The sequence below is a fragment of the Muscardinus avellanarius genome (assembly GCF_963383645.1).
Source record: "Muscardinus avellanarius genome assembly, chromosome: 15".
Lineage (NCBI taxonomy): Eukaryota > Metazoa > Chordata > Mammalia > Rodentia > Gliridae > Muscardinus > Muscardinus avellanarius.
Window position 1 is genome coordinate 20843435 of NC_137801.1, and position 11322 is coordinate 20854756.

The 11322-nt window shown below is 52.8% G+C and overlaps 1 protein-coding gene across 3 annotated transcripts in view; it reads right to left on the reverse strand.

Moving 5' to 3' along the window:
• Positions 1-7821, reverse strand: part of OTOF (otoferlin) — a gene marked incomplete at both ends in the record, with an annotated part of 86931 nt that extends 79110 nt beyond the window's left edge. For all 3 annotated transcript variants that reach the window (XM_080712076.1, XM_080712074.1, XM_080712075.1), the window contains one exon: positions 7743-7821. In XM_080712076.1, the coding sequence (XP_080568202.1) occupies positions 7743-7821 (79 nt within the window). The remainder of the gene's footprint in view (positions 1-7742) is intronic.
• Positions 7822-11322: the final 3501 nt, after the last annotated feature.

Sequence of the window (11322 nt, forward strand, 5' to 3'; positions counted from 1 at the left end):
GTTATGGCTTTTAAAGACACCTTATGGCCTTGGATTTCTTTTTTTTTTTTTTGGTGGTGGTGGTACTGGGGTTCCTGGAAGCCCTTCTACCTCCGGGCTACACTCCCAGACCTATTTTTACATTTTTATTTGGAAACAGGGTCTCCTAAGCCAGCGCGCGCGGCTGGCTTCGAACCTGCGCGATCCTCCTGTTTCTGCCTCCCAAGCGCGGGGATTACAAGCGTGCGCCACCACGCCCGGCCTGGCCTTGGATTTCTAACTGAATTCCACTGTGGTCATAGGACCTCTCTGCAGGATGTCAGTCTTTTTTGTGTGTGTGTGGTACTGGGGTTTCTGGAAATCCTTCTACTTCCGGGCTACACTCCCAGACCTATTTTATATTTTTATTTGGAAACAGGGTCTCTTAAACCAGCACGGCTGACTTCGAACCTGCGCGATCCTCCTGTCTCCACCTCCCAAGCGCGGGGATTACAAGCGTGCGCCACCACGCCCGGGAGGATGTCAGTCTTTGTTGTTGTTGTTGTTGTTGTTTTGTGTGTGTGTGTGTGTGTGTGTTACTGGGGTTCCTGGAAACCCTTCTACCTCCGGGCTACACTCCCAGACCCATTTTATTTTTTTAAATTGGAAACAGGGTCTCTTAAGCCAGAGACTAGCTTCGAACCAGCGCGATCCTCCTGTCTCTGCCTCCCAAGCGCGGGGATTACAATCGTGCGCCGCCATGCCCGGCAGGATGTCAGTCTTTTGAAATGTAGTAAGACTTGTTCAGTTTCCCAGCTTAGAATCTGTCATAGTGAATGTACCATGTGTATTTAAGAAAAATGTGTATTCTTCAGTTTTGAGGGGTAATGTCCTAGGAATGCCCGTTAGGTGTGGAGGTTGATGGGGTTGATGATATCCAATCTTCCATCGCCCCAGCGATTTTCTTGTTTGGGGGAGCAGAGGCTTCCTGGGCCTCCCTCAGGGGGAGGCGGCCCTTCCATTCCTCTGCCTCGCAGCCAAACGAAGACGCCTTCTGCTTATAACCCTTTATTTTACACTATCATATTTGAAATTATTCAAATATAATTTCCACCTCCACTTGTGTATTTCCCCTCTCTCACCCTGCTAGCCCCCAGGTACGCACAAGAGAGCCTCGGGCTTGGGTCACATGTTCAGCTGAGAGGTGAGGACAGGGCAGGGGTCGCCGGTCCCATCTCTCTGGCTCGGCTCAAACCCTCGCTTCTCCCAGGTGTTTACTATGCTTTGCCATGAGTCTAACTAATACCTCTGGTTCCCATTTTTTAGACCCTAGCCCAGAGACGGCGGCGGGAGTGTGGAGTTACCTTGGAGTCTAGGACAGAGGCAGCCACACGCTTAGCAACTACCTGCAGGGTCTTAGCTTCCCCCAGCGCTGTGACGGATGGCGCGAGTGGTCCTAGGGACCCGCAAGCTGTGCCGAGCCCCCATTCTGTGCCAGGCAGTGGGAATAAATGCGGCATGATAGGAGGGTGACTTTGTTTACACTCTCGAATGGGGTAAAAATACTGTCAAAACCGCAGTACTGATTTTATCCTAAAGTTGGGCTTTAAAAAAAGCCAGTGAGTGAAAACTGACCTTCAATCAAGCAGATGAAAAAAAGAAATAAAAACAGGATGGTGAATCAGTATGTAGAGGGTGGGTCTGTCTGGGTAGGAAGCAGTCATAGGCCGAGGGAGGCACGTGGTGTTCCTTGATTCAGGAGACCTTTCTAGAACTGCCGGTGAGCTGCAGGGATGGCTGCAGAGGGGCCGGCGGCACTAAGCGACTGGCTGCTCCCTCAGGCCGCACCAGCACAGTGCACACTTCGGCCGCAGGTCCGCCCGGTGCCAGGCACGCTGCCACCTGGGGGTGCCCGCCTGGATAGATAGTCATGGCGCCAGTGTCTTCAGCCCCGCATCTCCATGTCTGCCAGAAATCAGGGTGTCAGCACTGGGTAGGCCTCCAGAGGAAGACCAGCTATGCTCCTATCTCCCCAAACCCTGATCCACAGTGGTCCCCAGGGGCACGATCTACTCCACTCTGGCCCAGAGGCACCTTGTCCTCCCCTCGCTGCTGGCCTGCACCAAGGCTTCTCCCTGCACCCTGTCTGCAGCCCTGACCCCGAGTGTTTCCCAAACCACATCTTCCCATCCATCCTCCTGCTAAGAGCTTCCGGGGGTCCCCTTAATTTACAAAGCAACGCTCTGACTCTGCAGTGTGATACTGACCCTCTCTGTTTGTACCCCAACCCCACCTCCAGCCTCCCCTGCGCACCCTGGACCCACGCCTCATCTCTAGAGACGGCATCTGCACCAGTCTCAGCCCCTCTGCCTGGAATGGGGCCATTCGTGGGCTCAGTCTTTGCCCAAAAAAAAAAAACTACTGCTATTCTCAGGTGCCACCTTGAATACCACCTTCCACTGACTCCCTGTGTCTCACCGGAGCAGGGCAGCCACCCGGTCTCAGGGGTCCCAGGCCACGCTCTGCCTCGGCCCCTAAACTTCGCTCTCCACGGCACTCTGCACATTCACAAAGACTGTGCCAATGGCCGTCTTGCCCTCGAGGGTAAAACCAGCTCTGACTCATTTCCTGCTGTCCTCCCAGGGCCCAGAAGAGTGCCTAGCGCATGGGTGGTCCTCAGTGAATATTTGATACTTATTCTTTTGAGTTGAATCCTTGCTTTACAAAGCGCGTGGTGATGGAACTCTTAATAAACTGGGAAACAATTTATGACATTGACGAGACAAATGGGAAATTGATCACAGACTGAACACTTGATAGTGTTAAAGAATTGTTCATTTTTTTTTTAGAAATGATGAAGCAGGTGGGATTTTAAAAAAAATCTTTGCTGGGCATGGTGGTGCGTGCCTGCAATCCCAGTGCTTGGGAGGCTAAGACAGGAGTATCGTAGACATGAAGTGAGCCTCAGAGTGGCTAAGGTCTCAAAATAAAAAATAAGAAGGGTTGAAGGTGTAGCTTGGAGGTAGAATGCCCCTGGGTTCAATCCCCAATACCAAATTATATAAACAAAAAATTTTAAATCCTTGTCTTTTATAGCCATGTGTTGAATATTTACAGATAAAATTATACAATATTTTTTCTTCAATATAATTGGGATTTGGGGCGGGGATGAAACCAGACTGGTCAGGAGTTGGTTGGCTGTTGAAACTGAATGAGGTTCTTCTCTCTACTCTTGTATACATTTGAGGCTTTTTTTTTTTTTTTTTTTTTTTTTTTTTTTTGGTACTGCTACTGGGAATTGAACCCAGGGGCTTTCTTGGCCCTATTTTTTATTTTGAAACAGGGTCTCACTAAATTGCAGAGGGTCTCACAATTGAGGCTGGCTGCGAACCACAATCCTCCTGTCTCAGCCTCCCAAGTACTGGGATTACAAATGTGTGCCACCACACTCCACTTACATTTGAGGCTTTTTATTGTAAAAACGTTAAAACACACACACACGTACACACACACACACACACACACACACACACACACACACACCAAAATTTCAGACCCAGGGATGGGCATAGGCAGGAGAGAGGGGGCTTTCTTGTTAATAGTAAGGGCAGAAGATAAAACTAAGCCCTTGTTGTTCTGGGAAATTATTTGTGAGTCTGTTCTCTGCACATTTCCAGCAGCCTTTTTTTTTTTTAAAAAAAATATATATATATAAGACTTCTTGTAGCAAAAGATAGTTTTATTATCATTTCCATAAGCAAGAAAATATACTCCTTTTATCAGCAGGAAAATCCTGGGGGATTTTCTGGGTGTTCTCAGCTGGGACCTATGGGCTGGGGCTGGCTTTGGGTGGAAGGAGACAGGAACATCAGCTTCCATGGTCTAGACAAAGGCCTTCCCAGGGGAGGGGAGGTAGAGAGGACCTGGGCTGGGAAGAACAGAAAAAGGAAGATGGAAGACGCAGGGACACATTCTCCGGGCCAATGGTGAGAGCCCAGGGCTGCAGAGACTGGATTAAGGACCCTCTGCTTACTCCATTGCTAGTGGTGGCCCAAAGGCAGGCCCAGACATCCAGGGGCGGGGCACTAGGACATTCTGCCTCCTTTACCAGGGATGGAAAAGAAGTTTCCAGATAGAAGTCATATTTATCATCAAGAAGAGCTCCCCCCATTTCACTGGGAAAAACACACCTAATTTGGAATCTGAGATGGTCCGGGCAACCACAGGAATGGGAACCTCGTTCCCAGCCCCCTCCAGCACAGTCACCCCTGCGGTTTTCCTGGCTGTCCCCTGGTCCGCCCTCCAGCTTCTGCTTCAGACACTCTCCCAGCCCTGTGTCACTCACCCCCAATGGCTTTGCCTTCCCTGTGGGCCCCCACCTCCGTCTGCATCTCCCCGTGTTCAAGCAGGAAGGTCATTAAGACCCAGCCCCAGAGCTGCTTCTCGTTCCCCAGCCCCTCGGCCCTGTTCCAAAGCCTTCCCTGTGCTCTGCAGCTCTGAGTGAGCCGCCATCTTCTGAGCATCCTTGCAGTTCACCAAGCATGCCCTGGCCCTCCTGGGGCCCGCACTGTTTCCTAAGCCCACACGTTTCTTCTCCTCTGCCTGGTGGTGAAGTCCTGGCTCAGCCTCCGCCCTGCACCCCCGCTGTCACGGCGAGGCTCGGAATGAGCATGCTCAGTAAAGAGGAGGTCTACGGAGCCCCTCTTGCTTCCCACCTGTGAGCCGGAGCTGGGCCCCCCAAAATGGCTAGAGGATGAGGTCAGCCTCCCTCGGAGGCCCTACAAGATTTGCTGAGGCCAGTAGGAGGAGGATGAGCCTCCAGGCCCTCCATCTCTGTTAGACAGGAAGTTCTGGGGTGGAGTTCACAACTGGGAGCTGAGCCACCGGAGAATTTCAACTCATTCAACAGAGAAGACCCCGGAGACAGAAGCTGCCTCTTACTGCCCTTGATGACCAGACCCCGCGGGGCTCAGCCTCAGGCCCAGTTGGGATCCAGTCCCTGTCTGGAAGGTGCTCAGAAGGTACTGAAGCACATTAACATGTGACAACTTCCTAAAATACAACATACCAAAGCTTCAGGAGAACGTACAGAGCACTGCAAGGGAAGGGAAGGCTTCCTGGAGGAGGAGGCGTATGAACTGGGCCTTGAAGGATGCACAAAAGTGACGGGAATTCTCAAGGTGGAGGGTGAGAATCATTCGAAGAAATGTGTCTCAAGACGTGGAGGTATAGAAGGGTTGGTGTCTTTGGGGACTGGCTGGGAGTTTGGTACAGTGGGTGTGCAGTGGGGGGGTGTGGAGAGGAGAGGAGGAGTAGGGATGACCCCCTCCCAAGGGAAGTCTTGCTAGAGTGGTCCACTGAGCCAGTGGCCAGACCAGGTAAATCCCACAGAGGCCAGATTCAGCCTTTGGATATCACCGACTCACACACATAAAACCCTCAACCTGTGCTTTGGCAAGAATGCTCAGGGGGTGGAGGACATCATAGGGGGTGATGGGGCTGCTGGCCCCAGACATCCTGCCCCTAGGTTCCCGGGCAGCCCGGGTCTCCATGCCTGGGGGCTCGCAGTGGCTGAGAACTGGACAGGGGTGGGCTGGAAGGACTCAGAGGCCCCTCCCACCCTGACTTCTATGGCTCCAGGACTGATACAGCAAATTAATTTAGAGCTGATAAAGTACAAATTCAAAATGAATACTTCCTCTCTGAGTAGCATCTGGGGTCAAGACAGCTCCTTCCCAGACAGCCCACTCCTGCTTAGTTCTGATGACCCCGGGCCTCTGAGGTAAATGGGGGCTCTCATCTCCAGTTAATGGGAGGCTGAGGCCCCAGAGTCCTTTGGCCCGCAGCCATGACTGGGATCAAGTCCGGCCTCCCCGTACCTGCCGTCTAGGCCAGTGACGCTGTGGCTGCGGGGACAAAGGCTGTGTCTGCTTCACCCCGGGGTCCCAGGCCTCTTCCTTACCCTGCTTGGCACTGGGCTTCCCGCCAGGGGGCTGGGGAGCTTGGAGCCAGCGTCCCTCTCAACTGCTCACAATTCTGGATTCTTCCTGCAGTGCATCTGCGTGGATGCCAGTGGCCGTGCGTGTGGGGAGGCGCTGCACCGCATTCTAGAGCGCGTCCATTCTGTGGTGTTGTCGTTTTGGGGTGCCTATGGTTGTCAACTGCTGGATGTAGCAGGTGATTGGCTGAGCCTCTCTGAGCGTGATATAGGACACTTTCTGGAAACCTGCTCGTCGTTTGCCTATATTCCTACTGCCCAACCCCCTTTCCCAGAAGCCCTGCCTATTGTTGTTTGCAGATGTGGAGCCTAGAAAGAGATTTTTTTTCTCAGCCTAGAGGACAGAGGCTGCAAATAGGCTGATCTCGGGGTGGTCAGTCTCAGTGTCCCCCCAAAAAAGCTGGGTCTCAGATGGACAAGGTGCTCACCCCAATAGGCTCGGAGGAGACAAAAAGAGCTTGCAGGATTGAGCAACCAGGACAAGGTCCTGCAAGCTGGGCCACGGTGCCCCAGCCCCCCACCACTACCACCAGCGGGCGCTGCACGCAGGGCTCTCTGCACCTTGATTTCTCTACCTGCAAGTGGGACTGGCCCTGCGCAGCCCCAGCTGCAGCAGCACAGAAACCTAGGGCTATATAACCAAGCACTGTGCTGTGAATCAGACACAGGGCCACATTTTGTAGCTGAAACACACTTGTTTTTCTGAAGCCGCTACCAGCCGGCAGGTGGCCTCAGAGGGGCTAGGGTGCTGCAGTGAAGGCAGCGGAGACAGGGCTGGGAAGCAACAGGCAGCCAGTCTGCCTTCCTGTCCCCTGCCTGCCCTCCTCCTGCCAACAGATTGCAGCTGTCACCTCCACCATAACCTCTTCTCTGGTCTCCAGCTGCACAGAGCCTGGGTTCCCACCATCCAGCTCCTGTCCCAGTCTTGGGTACACTGTTCCATCTCCTCCAGGTCACCTCCCCACCCTGCTGCCTCCTGCAAGGCCCTTGGGCTTCAGCTGAGTGGTGCCTCCTCCGGGAAGCCTTCCCTGCCTGTGGATCCCAGCCCAGGTTAGGGATCCGCCTCTGTGTCTTGTGTGCTGCTCTTCCCCGATCTCTCTGGGTCACACACCTGCCTGCCTGTCTTCCCAGCGGTGCTCCGGTCCCACCAGCTGTGGATCCTGGAGGCTGGGACCTGGGCTGTGTTTCCAGCCTCCAGCCTCGGTACAGGGTAGATCAGAGTAAGTGGTGGCTGAACGCAGGAGTTGAATGAAGATAGGAAGAGAATGAGCAGAGAAGCCTGCAGGGTCCCTGCCCAGGAATACAGCAGACACGAGAGAAGCCAAGAGCATGCCCACTGGGGCCGAGACCGCCCGTGGCCGCCCTTTCTACCATCCACCCTTCTCTTCCAGGTCTAGACCTCCGTCTTACATCCAAAGCAACTGGCCTGCAGGAGGGGTAAGGGGGCCAGGAAGGCTCTGCAGGGCCGGGTCCCTCAGTTCTGGTGTGGGCTCATGCCTGGTCCCTGAGCCCAGGCGTGGGCTCCTTGTTTCTGCCTTCCTGAGCAGAGGGCTTTGCACCCTGCCGGGGCACTGGCACATTCGCAAGTACAAGGAGAGATAGGAGTAAAAACACAGGACCCTGATTTTCCTTGAGGGTTATTCAGGCCACGGATGGGTGGGTACCCATGGGAAACCCTCGTGGCCCAAGCCTCTGCTATAACTTTGCCATCCAGCCTCCCAGCCCTGCCCCGTCCCCATCCGTCTTCAGGGCAGGGGCTGGGCCTCTGGGACAGGGGCTTCCCTACCTCGGAAAGTCACTTTGGCGATCCGGTCGCCCCTGCCCCGCAGCTCCGAGACAGTCTTGAGGTGGACGAGCAGAGCCATGCCGGCGTGGAGAGCCCGGCACTGCCAGGCAGGGCAGCCTGGAGGGAGCCAGCTGATGGAACGCAGCCCACACGCCTCCCTCCTCTCCCCGCAGCCGCCGCTGCCTCCTCTCGATGCTGCCCGCAGAGACCAAGGCAACCGAGCTGAGCTGCTCCTTCCAGCGACTCACGGAGCCTCACAGCCCTGCCAGCTCCCGCCCCTCCGAGTTGTCAGCCCAGCGTGTGTGTAAGTACGTGTGTGCGCTGTGCACCCAGCGAGCAGCCTGGGAGTGCACACGCAGAGTCGGAATTCATTATTCAGCAGCACTGCCTCCCAGATAAAGCCCTGTCCGGCTTCAGGTATCTCCTTCCAGCTCTTGGAGCGCAGGCCCCTGGCCAGCCCCAAGGAGGGCTGAGTATGCTCTGCCACCAAGAGCAGGGAGTTGGCAGTGGGCATGGGACGGGAGTACCCTCCCTGGGATCAGGACCCTTAGGTCAGTAGGCACAGGAGGCTGGGCTGTCTGTCGCACTGGTGTTTAGGGGTGACCCACGCTGCCTCCTGCGCTATGTATTCCCCACCAGGGCCCTGGTGCCTTCAAGGCTGAGAGCCTGACCGGCCTGACCTGCTTGCTGCTCCAGATAGATCACACCGTGCCATGGAGAGAGCCTAACCCAAGGCCTGCTGGCCAGAAAACCGGCAGCAACCAGGCAGCAGCAGGGCAATGCCAACTGGAGGGTTCCTCAGAAATACAAGCATCCCGAGAAGAGGTGAAGCCAGGCGCAGTGGCGCAGGCCTGTGATCCTAGTACTCGGGACGCGGAGACAAGAGAATCGGGTTCAAGGCCAGCTCCAGCAACTGAGCTGTTTCAAAATAAAACATAAAAAGAGGATGTAGCTTGGAGGTAGACTGCTCCTGGGTTCAATCCTTAATACAGAAGGAGAAGGAGGAGGAGGAGGAGGAGGAGGAGGAGGAGGAGGAGGAGGAGGAGGAGAGGTGTGCTTGACCACCTGTCCCCTGCCCTGAGATTGTTCTGAGAGGCTGTGTTCTGGTCTCCTACCCTGGGGTTTGAGACCTAAATCTCTGGAGGCTGAGAGGCTGGGGCAGCTGCGCGGGGGAAGCTGAGGACCAGGCTGCAGAGGCCTGACTGGAGGCTCAGAGGCTTCTGCTCTGCTGGGGACAGAGATCAAAGGTCAAGCCCTGACCTAGCCCCATCCCAGGTGAGGTGAGACAGCTGATGCGTGGTGTCCAGGGGGAGAACTGTCCTGCTTCCTGCTCTCATCAGCCACTCAGAGGTGAGAGAAGGGACATCCGTGGCAGAATTTCCTAGAAGCAAAGGAGAACTGTCCCCCTCCTTCAGGAGTAGCTCGTAGGGACAGGGACCATGAGGGCGGGATCCCTGACCCTGGAGCCCGCACAGCCTGCTGCCCCATTCGCTCTTGGTGGGAAGTCCTCCCCCCACCCCCTGCTTCTTGGCCTGGCCGGGGCCTGTTGGGCGCCCATTTCTGGAGGTACCGCTGCACCAGCACCCAGGTGACTCCTGCCCCTCTCGCCTCGCAGGATCTTGGGGCAGCTCCACTTTTTTCACTAACCCCTGGCAGGCTCGGTCACACAGCATCTTTGCACCCCAGAGCCTGAGGATTCTGCACATAGTAGGATGCCCGGTTAATTATGATACAATAAAAAGTCGCACCCATGACCTATTGACACAGAGTCTAAAGATTTAAGAAGAGAAATATTAAACTTTCAGAGTGGTAACGAGGTCACCCCTTCTGAGTTCGTGGTCTGAGTCATTTGCTGGCTGTCCTTTGAGTCTTCACTCCTCCTAGATGTTTTTCTCTTTTACCTACACACACTCTCTATGTTCTTTTCCTTCTCCCTCTTTCTTTCCTCAATTCCTGCTCACCTTTCTTAACCATATTTAACCATATTGAATTAGAGAATATTTAAAAAATTGTATTGGGGTGGGGGGACTGGGGATTGAACCTAGAGGCATTCTACCTCTGAGCAGCACCTTCAGCCCTTTTTATTTATTTGATACTTTGAAAAAGGATCTAAGTTGTTGAGGGTCTCCCTAAGTTGTGAGGCTGGCTTCAAACCTGCGATCCTTCTGCCTTAGTTTCCCACGTACTGAGATTATAGGCATGTACCACCACAGCTGGCTTGAAATTTGCTTTTATTGAAAAGAAGTCAATGTTCAATCTTTGAAAAACCAGGTAAGTTTATGAAACTCAGTGAGGCCCTGTTTCAAAATAAAGAATAAAAAATAGGGCTGGGGGTGTAGTTCAGAGGTAGAATGCCCCTGGATTCCATCTCTAGTACTACAAACAAACAAACAAACCCAGGTAAGTTTAAGTGCGCCCTCTCTCTCTCTCTCACTCTCGCTCTCGCTCTCTCCTAGAGATAAAACCCAGAGGCATTCTACCTCCAAGCTACACCCTCACCCTGAAACAGGATCTCACTAGGTTACTGAGGCTGGCTTTGAACCTGAGATCCTCCTGTCACAGCCTCCCAAGTACTGAAATTACAAGTGTGTGCCACCATGCCCGTTTTAATGACTCTTTTTTAAAAAAAAAAATAAATTTTCACCATTCAATCCAGCAATACCACTTCTGGGTATCTACCCAAAAGAAAGGAAATCAAACTACCAAACGAATGCATGTGTATCTATGTTCAAAGCTGCCCAATTCTCCATAGCCAAACTGTGGAACCAGCCAAGATGTCCATCAACAGATGAATGGATTACAAAACTGTGGGATATGTACACAATGGAATTTTACTCAGCCATAAAAAAATACAATTGTGGTATTTTCAGGGAAATGAATGGATCTTGAGGACTTTATGCTAAGTGAGATTAGTCAGTCACAAAAAGTAAAGAATCGGATGCTTTCCCTAATATGTGAAAGCTAGGGTGAAAGGGGTCATAGGAAGAACTCCAGGTGAAAAAGGAGATCCTATAGAGAAGCAAATGAGGCAGCCTAACTGTGGGGATGGGAGGGGGGCAGAGGGAAATGCTTTAAAGCACGTGATGTACTTATTCACCACTAAACGAAGCATGGGAGGGAGGGATGGGGAGGGAGTGAGGTGGGGACTGGGTGGGGGCTGGCTGGGTGATGTGTGCATTTATGCCCACACAAGTTTTTTTTTTTTTTTAACCCCATTATGATGTATAAATACAATGCACCAATAAAAATTTTTAAATCTAAAAATAAATAAATAAAATTTCTAGCATTTTCCATCCATGAAGTCAACAGATGATTTTTATAAGACTTGGCAGTACTCAGAAAAAAAGAAAAAGAAAGAAGAAAGAAAGAGAAAAGAAAAGAAAAGAAAAGAATTTTTTTTTTTACCAGGGCCTTCTGAAGGTCCTCTCTGGAAAGAGATGGATTTTGCGAGGCCTTTTACAGCCTTCTGCATGTTTAGGAAAAACCCACCACCTGCCTTGGGCAGGGCATGAGCTTGGCTGAACGTCAATTTCCACATCTGTAAAACGGTAGCAATTCCACTCGGCAGGCCTGCTGAAAC